A 13588-nucleotide genomic window follows, 5' to 3' on the forward strand; every position below is an offset into this window, starting at 1 on the left:
CACCCTCCATTATCTGGAATTACAGCAATTTGATATTTTTAAAAAATACTTGTTGGATTTTACAAATTCAAAGAAGTAACCTCCAACATCCCAAGAAGAAGGGCGAATCCAAAATCAAACCACTCAAACGCCTATAATTATTTATTGGTTTTGAGAAAATAATAAAGATTGTTCATCGATCGGTGATTATTAAATAAACAAAAAAGTACTTGGTTTCTTGAAATCTGTACAGTTGTGAAGGTTGCTTACGATGTACTCATGTTTGGTGGATTGTAATGAAAGCGTATTTGTTAGGACTAATTAAATAGAAGGAGAGAGAGATGAAAACAACCTAAATGGAAGCGACCATGTACAAGATTGTGAAAGGCTTCTCCTCCAAGAGAGGCCAGTGAAAGAGCAGCAAGTCCCACCATCAACAACTAACACACACACATACAGAGAGAGAGAGAGAGAGATTTCATGTAACAAAGATACACCTCCAATTCAAGAATAGACCGTAGATAGAATGTTATTTAACAAAACCTTTAACGTTAGATCTCCATTCCTCCCTCTCTCATCAAATAAGTGGACATTCACTATACAAACTATAGGTATTCTAATCCTTAACGTTAAAAAACAGCAAGTACGTGGCTTATATTATAACAACCCCATTCACCCAAACCAATTCATAAATTTGTCAATTATATCTCTCTCTCACCCACTCTTTGTGCAAGTGTGTGTGAACAAAACATGAGGGATAGAATGGAAAGATTTGTGCTACTTCCTTTCGCTGCAGGATGCATCTCTGAATCAAGCATTGCGGTAGGGCTGCAGCAAGCTAAGAGATCAAAGATAGACACAGGTTCAACTCCCACAAGTGAGACTCCCTTTCACAGACCGACATTCAATCCACCATCTTCCTATACTGTATATGTTTACCTTTCTCGAGTGCTTACCTCTTGTTTTGACCATGAAGGAGAAAAGGACGAAGATGAGGAGCAATACGAGGAAGATGAAGAAAGCTTATCTGGTGAAAATTTGAAGAGCCCTCCAAGCCTATTGGCGATTCCAAGATTCCAGAAGCTGTTCAAGAATTTCAAGAACTTTTCTCAGTCATTTGGTAAGTGATCAGCCCAATAATTTCAAGAAAAACATCAATTAAAAAAACACCACTGATGCATATTAACACAACTGAATTGCTATGCATCGCTTAAGTTTTCATTGTTCTCTATATGTATGTTTGTTTTCTGGATACATTGATGCGTACATGTCTGTCTTTAATCCCCTATTAACAACCTCTAATATCTGTGCAGTTTACAAAGATGAGTTGGAAGACACAGAAATGGGAATGGAAATTGGATTACCAACAGATGTGAAGCATGTGACTCACATAGGTTTGGATGGTTGTGCAAGCTCGATTCTCTCAAAGGGCTGGAACAATCTTACCAATCCAGATACGACCAATCTCCCTTCATTTTCTTCGACCCCCCTTCAGCTTGCCATGGCCAACAATGCGGAAAACCCAACCATTAGGAGCTTGCTTGAAACCAAATGAAGAAAATTTATTATGTAAGTAATAGATGGAAGCAGCACCTGAATCTGGATGTATAAAATTAAAAGTTATATTACGGTCCATTAATTGCTTGCTCATGTATCTCTAAGGCTTATTTGTGGTTACAGTGGTTTGTGTAAGCATGTGGGATCTCTCGATACAATCTCTTGCAGTAATGATTTTGGTCTAATTTGTCTAATTCAATAGAGAAGATGACAAAGCCAAAAAATAATTGAAAACGCATGTTTTCTAGCAAAGATGAATGAAATTCAACGTATTCAACACAGTAATCAACCTTTATGCCTTTATTTTATGCCTTTATTTTATGCCTTTATTTCTACATCATTCATCAATTGAACTTCCACGCCTTCCATTGCTTCTTTAAGAATATTTATCAGCCATGTCAATTAAGAAAGAATTTGAGAGAATTAGATCAAAGAATGGTAGGCAGAAACAGTGCTCCAACAGGATTGTCAAGTGGTGACCTAGATTGAACAAAGTACCACTGAAGAGGACATGCAACGTGTCACGATCAGAAGTAACTAGCCCAAGAAGCTAAAACTCAGTATTAACTTTCAAGTTATGCGAAAACTGGATTATGTTCCCTTGGCACATCACTACACAGTATAGACAGCAAGCTTCTGTAGTTTGTGATTGGGGGTTCGTCTTCAGTTGCACAAGATTCTTTAGTTTGGGTATTGTTTTCGCTACCAAGCAAGAGTGACAGACTTCCTACCCAAGTACAAACTACATCATTCTCATTTAACTTCGTAAAGGTTGTTATGTCATTTCAACCAATGAAAATGTCCTTTAACCACTCTAGTCAACTACCCGAATACAAAGGTAAAAATAAATGAATAATTTCAAGTTGGTGAGATTATAATCATAAAAGCTAAAGCTAAATAATACCAGCAATACTTCTATCATGCTTGTCTATTGGTTTCATCATGTCGCTGTCTTATACCAATATGATCCTATCTTCAATGATATTCTGTCTAAGGCACATATGAATAAGGTAATAATAGCACAAAGATCAAGTAGAAAGATTATAATTCTATGCAAATGCAAATTTATCTTGCATTCCACATACTACTGACTACAAAATATCAACTTACATGTGATTCTTAGAGGTGAAGGAATTTGAGGGTGAATTCGGGGATGGAAATAGAGGTTCAAGAAGAGATGCAACATCATTTCGCCAGTAGCTCACGCCTCTATGCTTTCATTGCTTTCCACATGCCATCAATTACATACTTGCATGTTAAGCTATTTGGTGCATACCCTAGTTTAGCCATCCTATCTTGCAATTTGATTAACTCGGAGGGGTCACCTGCCTCAGAGAGTACCCTAACTATTGCATTATAACACTCTGCATCAAAGATTTGAAACTCCTTGGCATAGAAACCCAATAGTGATTCAACTTCAAAAATATTTTTCTCTTTGCACAACCCATACACCAAAGATCTGCAAATTTGGATATCCAGAGGCAAGCCAGATTCAATCATTTCCTGCATCAACAAGAGAGCCTCCATGCTTCTTCTTAATTCACACATACCTCCAATAATAGCTCCATATGCACTCATTTTAGGCTTCAAACCTTTTGACACCATCTCATTTTTCAACTCCAGTGCTTCCTCGACAAATTTTCCTCTAGAAAGAGAGCAAATTAACTCATTGTATACTTCTGCATTCGGCACATAACCATTTTGAGACATCTGGTCCAACAGAGACTTTGCTGCAAATGGTCTATCGTCATTACATAAAGCAAGCATCAAATAACAATAAATATCTGGTGAGACCATGATGCCATAACGCACAAGCTCAACCACTAGATTCACTGCAGATATCATCCTATCCAGATTTTGATAACCTTTTATGAGCAACCAGCAAGTGAAGTCATCAGGGCTAACTTTGTTTCGAATCATGTCAAACAACATCGCTCTCACATCTTGCATCATCCCCTCTTTGCAGTACCCATATATTAGAGTATTATATGTAACAGCATCAGGCCTCAACCCTCTCTGAACCATCAGACTGAAAAACCGATGAGCCTCTCTCACACTACCGCCCTTACATAGACCATTAATCAAAGTCGTATACGTGATCAAATCAGGAACCATGCCTCTTGTACACATGATATTATACAAATAAATAGCATCCTTCAACCTCCTATTCTTGCAATACCCATCAACTAGTATGTTATATGTTACTATATCTAGGTCAAATCCCTCTTCCTCCATCCTCTCCAAGAATTCATTCACCTTATCCATATGACCCTCATTGCACAAGATGTGGGCAAATATGTTAACTGTGCATGCATTAGGACGTATCTGGATTCTCAACATCTCTCGGTGAACTTCCCAACATTTCCCCAAACAGTCCATCTTTGACAACCCATTCAAAAGACAATTCGTAGCAACAATGCTCGGAACAAAGCCGCGCTTCACCATTTTCTTAAAAGCATGAAAAGCATCTGTGACCATGTTGTATCTGAGGTAAGCCTTGATGAGCATATCAAACACAACGGGATCCCAATTACAGTCGTTAGCACTCGAAAGCAAGCTATCAAACACATTGGACCTCTCACAATCACTTACATTTGCATTCAACTGCACCAATTCTGACATGATTTTCATAGCTTTCTTAAAATTCTTAGACCAAACCAAAATGTGGATCATAATACAGTAAGTATGCGCATTCGGTAGGAGATGCAAACGATTTCTCACCCAATTGAAGAAACCGAGGGATGCTGATGAATCGGACTGGCATCTCAGCAATACTCTTGACAGCTCAAGGCTGGTGAAACGGCTAAACAAACCTTGCTCTTTAAGATGATCCAGTGAGGCTTGATCGTTTTCCTTGAGGGAAGAGCAAACGAGGGCAACAACATTGTTTGGATTGTTTGATTGGGGTAGAAAATTGTAAAGTGGATTGGTTATAGGCTTATGAGAGCTTAGAGACTGGAGAGGAGAGAGTGAGGTCGAATAATTTCTAGGTTTAAAGTTACGAATTGAGCCAATCAACATTGCAACCTGAAAATTGGAAGTGAACGATTGGAGAGGGAGATGTAAATGTATAGGGAGAGACCTCCAAAATTTGTTGAGCTGACGCACAGAAGAGGGCGGCGGCGAGCACAAGTCCACGGCGGCAGGGGTGGCCGGAGCGAGAGAGGAAATTATTTACAGTATTTATTTTCTTTTTTAAAGTTTTTTCATTTATTGAGTGGGTCAGCTTTAATTGGGCTTTTCGAAGATGTGTATAATAAATGGGCCATATTTAATTTGATTATTTGTTTTACTTTAAATAAAATGTTTCTCGGCCCACTATCAAAATAGTCTTATTTTGAGATTTATTAAAATGTGTACGTAAAAGGGAAGCAAAATACATTTTTTTTTTATTATTATTTTGCTAAATGGAGTAATATTAAAAAAAAAAAACATAGTAGTATAGACTCTGATCCACCAATATCCACAAGTTAGATGTAGTAATATACTACTATCAAAATACTGCAATATGGGCCCTCATTCGTTAAAGAGTTCACATTATTGGGCATAATGATATATGAAGCCCATATCACATATTTTGATATTTCCAAATATCAAATTCTAAAACTTTTTTAAATACCACTTTATCCAACTATATTTCTAGGTTATCCACTTATCCTTCATTTCCACGTGGACGTCTTCTGTTGGTTTAAGGTTCATGGAAATAGTGTCTATCAGCAAATAGAACACAAGAAATGTACACATTCCATCTTGTTAAGTTGCCAATTTATACCTTATCAAATTGCTTGTTAACTAATACTACAAATTTATAATGAGACATATATGTAGGGTATGATTGGATATAAATATTGATTAATTAAAGAGAATTTTGATTAATTAATATACAAGTTTGATTCTTACACATATCAAGCTATATTTTCAAACTTAGTAAATATCATTTTATTAATGACAGTACATATAAAATCTTTACTTCACATTCATAAGATTCAACTGTGTTGTCCATTCATTGAATTTTGAGATTTATTTATAAATTTATTTGTCTATATTTGCAGCCAGCCATCTTTGAATAGACTTTATTCTTGTAACCAATTAATGTCTCCATTTCAGATTTCTCTCATTTTCAAAGCCTTAAAGTCAATTATGGACTTCCCATTAAGTTCATTAAAATAAACATGTTCACTGTTCACATTGTAGATCATGTTTCCACGCTAGTAGTAGTAAATAATTTAGCCATATTATCCATGTACAATTTACTCAGATAAATACTTTTTGATATGAAATTCATATACTATTTGGACATGAAAATTGAAGATTTGTCCAAAAAGTAAACCTACTTACAAAGGAATACTCATTCAGTGGGATATAAATATTAAATAATCATAAATGTTTAGTGCACTAATTAATGCTTTCCCTGTTATTCTGCAACACCTGTATCTTGTGATTATATTTTTATGTTTGGTGTATGAAATGAAAATTAGTAGTCTCGTTTTCTTGTTATGATTAGTCATCTATCCCACTCCCATCCAATAGATCACATAGTTTACCTATCTTTTTCGTCTGTGTGACAAAATGTGGAATATATATAGCAACTAAAAATGAAAGGTTGGGAAAATTAAGGACATAAGATGAATACTACTAGTAGTATTAACTAAACAATACGCACGCCCTCGTTTTTTATGATAAATATATTTAAATTTAAAATCCGCATTATAGAGGATTTGAATCTAAGACTTTTAGCATCGTAAATTAACTTTTCTACCGCTTGGTCAATCCACACACGCACGATACACCCTCGTATTGCGCAATTTAATGGTTTTAAGAGCATCCCCATCCGTGCTCTTAAATAAGAGCACGGGTGTGGGCCCAGACCCACTTTTACTCTTTGTCCTTAGGCAATTGCACAACACCCACATACATGCTCTTCCGCAAGGACAAGCTCAAGGGTCTCGTCATTCTATTATTCAATTTAAATACTTTAATTACTAAAAATATTTCTACAATATAAAAATGCATTAAAATATAAAAATTACATAATTAAATCCAAAAAAATAAAAATTACATAATTAAAATTTTAAAAAATAAAAATACATAATTAAAATCCTAGAAAATAAAAAATACATAATTAAAATCCTACAAACGAAAAATATTTTTTTATTTAATTTTTTTTTTAATTAATTTCTAATTATGCTCAGCGGCATGAACGTGCTCTTATTTAAGAGCACCGTCCTGCCGCTGACACGGACGGACGGCTTACAGCGGCGGACAGCGGGGTGTCGTACCGTTGGCACGGACATACAACACCCCATTGTGGATACTCTAACCTAACAATATATAAGCAATAATTACTAATTAAATCATACAGGACTATTTAGTTAACTTTTGATCAATCCTAAAATTACAAGCTTTAAACTTTAACTTTGTTTTTTTATCAAAAAAATAATGTAATTTTGTTTATTGTCGTGTATTTGATTTTGTCACACTAATTTCAGTTTTGACTTGAGGACAATCGAGAAAAGTTGCAAAGCGGTGATTTTTATTTCAATTTTTAAAAGTATAGATCCAAAATAAACTAAAAGTCTATATTAAATTTATCCCAAAATTTATTCAACCATTGTAATGCTAAATGAATCATTGGTATAAAAATTAAATTAGTTAAATAAATGTAATTGACCACTCTATGATATAGTACTAGTTACATAGTTATGTTCTCTAATTACACTACCAATCTAATTATAAGACAAAATATTCAGTACAAGATATTTTTTTTAATACAAAAGAGATAAACTAAACTATTTAAGTTTTATACAACGACTCAATTTAGGTAATCAATTAAGGTTGAGTTAAATTTATAATATTCGAAATTTGATATATAAAATAATTTATTTTGAAAAACAATTGAAATTCCAGTCTCATTTAGTCTGAAATGAAATAATAAAATAATAAAAATAGAATAGATTTATGCTGGCGGAGATTCCCATAAAACATTTGAGCAGTCGAACTCCACCGCCGCTGACGCCGCAACTGTAATCTGCTCTTTGCTAAATGCAAAATTAATCCCTTTTTTTTCTACCTAAAAAGAAAGCCCATTAACAAAAAATGCCATATTATTTCCATTAAAAAGTAAAATGTCGGCCTTGACCATCCCGATTCAAAAATTGGTGGCTGCTTCCACAGCTGCAGCTGCTTCTTCTTCAACTTCATCGATTTCTCCACTCAAATCTCTCCTTTTTAAACCCACTTCCTGTAGGCCTCTCTCCCATCCCAAACCCACCCCTTTCCGCCTACGTTTCACCGCCTCCGCTACCTCAACTATGGGTGACGTCGCCGCCATGGACGCCGTGCAGAGGCGCCTCATGTTTGAAGACGAGTTTGTGCCCTATCTTTTGATTTTGATTTTTGGTTGCATACATTATTGGATCTTGGGGTTATTGATGTGGATTTTTGAACTTTTTGATTATCTGGGTTTAGCTGAGTTTCTGATTTGAAACTATTATTGATGTCGAATTGATGGTGGAATGAGCTTGATCATGTCAATTTCCTCTTCTTTTTTTTTTGTCTTTTTTTCTTTTGATTTTAATTTGTCCTTTTCTTCTTTTTTTCACTGAAATGATTTGCCTTTAATATTTCACTTTCTTCATGAAAAATGATGGCCGGTTCATGTTTAATTTCGTTTGTACTCATCAAATGAATATTTCTCTGCCTGAGTGAAAAAAGATCTCTCTTTTACAATCAGGGGTGTGCTGCTAGTAGGGGTTTTTCCTGATTGGTTTTGGTTATTTATTGTCTCTGTAGATGCATATTGGTTGATGAGAATGATCACGTGGTTGGCCATGAATCCAAGTACAATTGTGAGTCGTAGTTTCTTAATCCTCAACTTCAGTTTTTCGATCATAGCAATTCAGTGGGATATTTAGCACGGTTGACTCGTAGAGTGTTGTGCCTCCGTTAGTGTTGCTGATTTAACGCTTTTGATATCGAGAAATATTAGATCCACTGATGGCATGAGGTATGGGTGTTTTGGTTTATTATATTTTCTTTGGTAGAGCTCAAGGTGTTAAATTTAGCTCAAGTTGTATACCAACAGATGGGAAGCTTTAAGTAGTTTCGCCGTTTCCTGCTTGATCGTTAACAATTTGACTTTTGGGTCCCCCGATTCCTAATGCTACTTTTGTGTTTGTGGAAATATTTCTGGTGCTCTGTTATTACTGACCCGGATATCTCTCTAATATGCAAGGTCATCTGATGGAAAAAATTGAGGCTCTAAATTTGTTGCACAGAGCTTTCAGTGTCTTCTTGTTTAACTCAAAATACGAGCTATTGCTTCAGGTATATCTACCTAGATTTTGATTTGTGCACTCACCGCATATACATTCATGCCATGTCGATCCGTGATGTTGAATATGCATGGAAGATTGGCTGATAAATGTACAAAATGTTGAGGTGTATATAAATAGGAAACCTTACTTTCAGCTCTTTGTGTATATACTATATATAGATACACAAAATGTTGAAGAGGGTGTTTGATGATTCTGAAATATAGGACTTCCTCCCTTTTCAATATCTCGAAAGTGTATGTAGCATATACACAAGCTATAGGCTGGAGGCTTTTGCTCACCATAGTTGTTTTATGCCCTCACCTTTGTTGCCGTTACTACCCACTCTTATACAACTTTGCCCGTATCTCCAAGCATATGCTGCTGTGTTATTGCTTGGAGATAAAAGATAAGGATTTATCCATTGCCACCCATTGCCTGAAAGCTCTTCGTTGTTGTGCTCTAACCCACACATGCTGCACAGTTACTCTCCGGTACCCATATAACCTCTCGATGAGGCTGCTACCTTCTAGCACTAATTAAAAGTTCTTCTAATGTTTCCTATGCTTGTTCTTGCTTATGATATGATTAGTCCTCAAACTTCGGTTATTTCTTAATTCTCATAGTTATACTATTACACATTTTGTCTGCTTTTATCTTGTGCAGCAACGATCTACAACTAAGGTTACTTTTCCGTTGGTGTGGACAAACACCTGCTGCAGTCATCCACTATACCGGGATTCTGAGCTTATCGAAGAAAATGCTCTTGGTATTTAATTATGCTCATAATTCAATTACAAGCACCTCTTATCTGAACCCGAACACCTCTTTCTGACCCAATCTTGAATTCAAGGTGTGAGGAATGCTGCTCAAAGGAAGCTATTGGATGAACTTGGCATCCCTGCTGAAGATGTCCCAGTCGACCAGTTCGTTCCTTTGGGGCGTATGCTGTACAAAGCCCCATCCGATGGAAAATGGGGAGAGCATGAATGTAACTAGCTTGCTTTATATGCGTCAATCACTTGTTACATGAGTATGTTTTGAGTACAGGGTGACGTTTCTTGATATTTGCAGTGGATTATCTCCTTTTCATTGTCCGGGATGTGAGCGTGCATCCAAATCCAGACGAAGTTCAGGATGTGAAATATGTGAACCGGGAAGAGCTGAAGGAGCTTCTACGGAAAGCAGATGCCGGAGAGGGGGGATTGAAGCTGTCACCGTGGTTCAGGCTAGTGGTCGATAACTTCTTGTTCAAGTGGTGGGATCACGTCGAGAAAGGGACGATAAATGAAGCAGTTGACATGAAGACAATTCACAAGCTGATTGAGAAATGAAGTATTTCTAATGTCTGATTTGGTTTGAACTTGTGTTACTTTATCTTTGAGTTGTTTGAAACTGATCAAACTTGGTTTCCACTTAGGGGTGTTGTTGATGCTGATAAGTCTTTAAATCGAGTTGATTTTGGTGTATTGCAAAATTGATTTGGTGGTGTTCTTGAGTTTAGGCAAGGTTCCAAGTTTAGGTATCTACCTTTGTCTTTGTTTACTGTGGTACTATGTTTTTGTTGTGACTGAAATAAATTTATTGTCATATGTCAAAAGATTGCTTGCTTCTCTTGATGCGTTTTATTCTTTTCGTTTGTTGTACAAGCTGTATAGGCTGTTGCAAACTTGCAGTGAAGGAGTTAAGCTACTTTTTGATCAGCCGTTTTCCTCTCTATCTATGTTTTTATGTATTCCCTAGTACCGGTTGACTTGACATGCCTTTTAAGAAATATGGTAAAAGTTAGACCGAAAAAGCTAATGGAATATGAATTCTAATCTTATAAAAATAAATGATGTCAATTACTAAGTAAAACAGTTAAAAGTTGCTGGTTAAATTATGATCTATCAATATTAAATTAACAACAAAAGGCGAATCCTTTCCTCCAGTTATTCATATACTCTAATAACAATCAGTCATATGAGGAACCTTTTTATTCATTCAAATCTAATGTGCTTCAGTTCAACAACCAAGGATTTTTTTATCGTACCAATCAAAACATGGACCAAAATAAATGTTTGTATAGCGCTTCCACAACTAATCTCAAGAACAATTTGTTTTGTTTTAAGGGATCCACAGCTAAGTAAACTTCATGAATGATGATCCTATTTGTTTCCAGAGGCTGCTGCTAGCTCCTTCGGTGTCGCTGGCTTCTTTGGTGTCGTTAGCTTCTTTTGTGCCGCTGCTACTTGCTTCATCAGGACTGGGCTGGATGCTGCTAGCTCCATATGTTCTTATGTCAATACTCGGACATTCTGAGGAGCTTTTGTTACTCGTAAGTTTTTGATGATCCAGAAAAAGGACAAAGACACTGATTTCTTCCTGAATCGATCTACTTGATGCAGCTTCTTGATTTTGTAGGTTTCTATTAGCTAATGGCGCCTTCTTCTTCAAGGCATGGTTTATCAATAACCTAGCTATGCCCTGCAGGAAACAAAAAGATAATTGTCAGTGAACATAATCCTCCAAGCATGAGAATAGGAATAGGGCCATAGGAATCTTACATGCTGTGGCGAGCTATTGACGATTTCCACTGCCTTTTTCTCATCGGTATTGTCCCACAATCCATGAGTAGCAAATATTATAAATTTATTTTCTGGTTTTAATTTCTGTGAATGAATCCATGGATCAAGCGAAAAAACGGGGAAGTTCATGTCTTCACGCAACCTAAAATTTTCTGACAAGCCTGAGCGTTTATTGAAGTCCTGGGATTTCAAGAAGGCGCATCCTAAAATTCTCGAAGTCTGCAATAAAACATTATATGAGCAGCTAATCGAGGAATTCAAATGCAAAGTATCAGTTCTTACCCTGATGTAGTCTTTTACATGGAAAAAATGACATCTTGTAACGGGGTGTTCTATGTGCTGAGTCTGAAAGTCATTTATCCCACTTAACTCCTCGTTGCTATGATTTACGGTGAGAGTGAAGGGTTGAATACCCTTTTTGGGCATAGCCATTTGCTTAAAGACTGCTTGGACCTGGTTTTTAGGCTTATCAAGAGTCCCCATAACTGCCCTAGAATCGCCAATATTACAGATGTAGATCCATCCTTCACAGACGACACAAACTACACAGCAGGTTCCAGGTAATAGCATATTTGGTAAACTTTTCCTTACCAATCCTAAATATTGGTTTTCCAAGTCCAATATCGATTGCGAAGAGCAGCGTCTGACATTCCACCAGAAGTAATATGCCCTGTATAACAAATACACTTAGCAATCAGCAATCCAAGTAAAAGCAGTGTTGAAAACTTACCTTGAAGAATTCCAAAAAGCTTTTCTCGTGCAAAAACAGATGCATCCAAACCGAATTGACCATCGTATATTCCTATGAATAATCCGAATGGACCATCTTCACCCAAACTTATTGAACCCGACTGCAGTTGGCTCTGAGCTTCATCTTTACCTTTTAAGATTGCCATGGAAAAATTTCCATACAGATGTTTCCCGAGTTCAATTTGACTCTCTGACGGCTTGGAACTGCTAAGCACTTTAAAACTCATATTTTGCACTGAATGTTGACAATCCGAAAAGACAAGTCAGAAGCTATACAAAAAAAAAAACAGCAACTCCAGCTCATTAAGTATTTCTACATTCACAACCAAGTCACAATGCAGAAAGTAAGCATTCTACAATCCATCCAACGAAAAAACATAATATAATCGAGCTTCCTCCAAAATCCATCACAATCCAAAAAATAAACAGAACAAGAACCAGTTATATCCATAGTTACACAGAAAAATTTCAGCTACTCCAGCTGATTAAGTAATGAACTGCTCTCCCTAATCCCTAACCCCACAATCACAGTTAATTAAGTAATGCACTATCCCCAATCCAACAATCACATCATAAAATACAGGAAATCACCAATATGTAGTCCATCCAAGAAAAGTAACATAATCTAATAAAGTTTCCTCCCCAAAAAAATCACAATCCCTAAAAAAAACAGAATAAGAAACAGGAAGATCAATCATGATACAAAAAAAAATCAGCAGTGCATTATCCTCCTATTCCTACAACCAAACGCACAGAATGCAAAAAATCACCAAGAAAAACTTGATCTAATTGATTTTCCACCCAAAACCATCATAATCCAAAAGAAAACTCGATCTAAACTCTAAACAAGAATCTGTTGCTTCAATTAAACAATATAAATTCCAAGAACTAGTTATATCAATAGTTACATAGAAAATTTCAGCTACTCCAGCTGATTAAGTAATGAACTGCTCTCCCTAATCCCTAACCCCACAATCACAGTTAATTAAGTAATGCACTATCCCCAATTAAACATGGCCAAACCAAACCGGCCCACCGGTTAACCACCGGTTTTGAACCGGCGGTTCGGAACCGGCCGACGGTTCCGGTTCGAAATCCGGTTACGGTTCGACATACGATTCGGTTACGGTTCAACAAAATTCGAAACCGTAACCGGCGGTTAACCGCCGGTTAGCCGGTTAACCGAAAATAAATGGTCATCGCCGGTAGGTTCGTAGGGTTGTAGGGGTAGGGTCGGAAAAGGACGGTTAACCGCCGGTTTTCGGTCAAAAACCGGCGGTTCGTGTCGGAAAACCGGCGGTTTCTGACACAAAACCGCCGGTTTCCGATGGTTCGGGGGTAGGGTTGCAGCGTAGGCTTGAAAAGGTGTCGGAAACCGCCGGTTTTCGGTCAGAAACCGCCGGTTTTCTGACACGAACCGGC

General features: G+C 36.8%; 4 protein-coding genes and 1 long non-coding RNA gene across 7 annotated transcripts; 3 read left to right on the forward strand and 2 right to left on the reverse strand.

Moving 5' to 3' along the window:
• Positions 1-455: 455 nt before the first annotated feature.
• LOC125200906 (Pentatricopeptide repeat (PPR) superfamily protein) lies at positions 456-4699 on the reverse strand. Of its 2 annotated transcripts, none has more exons than XM_048098725.2 (3): positions 2647-4699; positions 1370-1519; positions 456-1062 (listed from the first exon to the last, which is right to left on the reverse strand). In XM_048098725.2, exon 1 carries the CDS (start codon positions 4555-4557, stop codon positions 2746-2748), a length of 1812 nt encoding a protein of 603 aa, XP_047954682.1. In that variant the 5' UTR covers positions 4558-4699; the 3' UTR covers positions 456-1062; positions 1370-1519; positions 2647-2745. The 2 variants fall into 2 exon arrangements, with proteins under 2 accessions (XP_047954682.1, XP_088921488.1); XM_089065362.1 differs by having other exon boundaries at positions 1344-1519.
• Positions 724-1825, forward strand: LOC125200907 (CRIB domain-containing protein RIC4). Of its 2 annotated transcripts, XM_048098730.2 has the most exons (3): positions 724-856; positions 956-1099; positions 1293-1825. In XM_048098730.2, the coding sequence occupies exons 1-3, from the start codon at positions 730-732 to the stop codon at positions 1532-1534; spliced, it is 513 nt and encodes a 170-aa protein (XP_047954687.1). In that variant the 5' UTR covers positions 724-729; the 3' UTR covers positions 1535-1825. The 2 variants fall into 2 exon arrangements, with proteins under 2 accessions (XP_047954687.1, XP_047954686.1); XM_048098729.2 differs by having other exon boundaries at positions 730-1099.
• Positions 4700-7498: 2799 nt separating the features above from the next.
• Positions 7499-10463, forward strand: LOC125201044 (isopentenyl-diphosphate Delta-isomerase I-like). Its single transcript, XM_048098922.2, has 6 exons — positions 7499-7903; positions 8329-8384; positions 8771-8862; positions 9516-9618; positions 9703-9840; positions 9924-10463. Exons 1-6 carry the CDS (start codon positions 7662-7664, stop codon positions 10181-10183), a joined length of 891 nt encoding a protein of 296 aa, XP_047954879.1. The 5' UTR covers positions 7499-7661; the 3' UTR covers positions 10184-10463.
• A 385-nt stretch (positions 10464-10848) lies between these two features.
• On the reverse strand, positions 10849-11986 carry LOC125214531 (putative protein phosphatase 2C 79). The gene is made up of 3 exons (XM_048115598.2): positions 11699-11986; positions 11396-11635; positions 10849-11315 (listed from the first exon to the last, which is right to left on the reverse strand). Exons 1-3 carry the CDS (start codon positions 11984-11986, stop codon positions 10971-10973), a joined length of 873 nt encoding a protein of 290 aa, XP_047971555.1. The 3' UTR covers positions 10849-10970.
• On the forward strand, positions 11054-12464 carry LOC148931809 (uncharacterized). Its single transcript, XR_016135292.1, has 2 exons — positions 11054-11166; positions 11322-12464. It is a non-coding gene; the product is annotated as an uncharacterized LOC148931809 (long non-coding RNA).
• Positions 12465-13588: the final 1124 nt, after the last annotated feature.

This window comes from Salvia hispanica, chromosome 2, assembly GCF_029641045.1.
Source record: "Salvia hispanica isolate PSC_SH4W2 chromosome 2, Shi_PSC_v1, whole genome shotgun sequence".
Lineage (NCBI taxonomy): Eukaryota > Viridiplantae > Streptophyta > Magnoliopsida > Lamiales > Lamiaceae > Salvia > Salvia hispanica.

What these genes read in the sequence shown, in the direction of transcription:
- LOC125200906 (XM_048098725.2), bottom strand. Translation starts at nt 4,557, where the DNA reads ATGTTGATTGGCTCAATTCGTAACTTTAAACCTAGAAATTATTCGACC.
- LOC125214531 (XM_048115598.2), bottom strand. Translation starts at nt 11,986, where the DNA reads ATGCTATTACCTGGAACCTGCTGTGTAGTTTGTGTCGTCTGTGAAGGA. An exon ending in ATGTAAAAGACTACATCAGG is followed by an intron (nt 11,636 to 11,698) that starts GTAAGAACTGAT and finishes GTTTTATTGCAG; the next exon opens with ACTTCGAGAATTTTAGGATG. An exon ending in TCAATAGCTCGCCACAGCAT is followed by an intron (nt 11,316 to 11,395) that starts GTAAGATTCCTA and finishes TGTTTCCTGCAG; the next exon opens with GGCATAGCTAGGTTATTGAT.
- LOC125201044 (XM_048098922.2), top strand. Translation starts at nt 7,662, where the DNA reads ATGTCGGCCTTGACCATCCCGATTCAAAAATTGGTGGCTGCTTCCACA. An exon ending in AATACGAGCTATTGCTTCAG is followed by an intron (nt 8,863 to 9,515) that starts GTATATCTACCT and finishes TATCTTGTGCAG; the next exon opens with CAACGATCTACAACTAAGGT. An exon ending in AAAATGGGGAGAGCATGAAT is followed by an intron (nt 9,841 to 9,923) that starts GTAACTAGCTTG and finishes TGATATTTGCAG; the next exon opens with TGGATTATCTCCTTTTCATT.
- LOC125200907 (XM_048098729.2), top strand. Translation starts at nt 730, where the DNA reads ATGAGGGATAGAATGGAAAGATTTGTGCTACTTCCTTTCGCTGCAGGA. An exon ending in GAACTTTTCTCAGTCATTTG is followed by an intron (nt 1,100 to 1,292) that starts GTAAGTGATCAG and finishes ATATCTGTGCAG; the next exon opens with TTTACAAAGATGAGTTGGAA.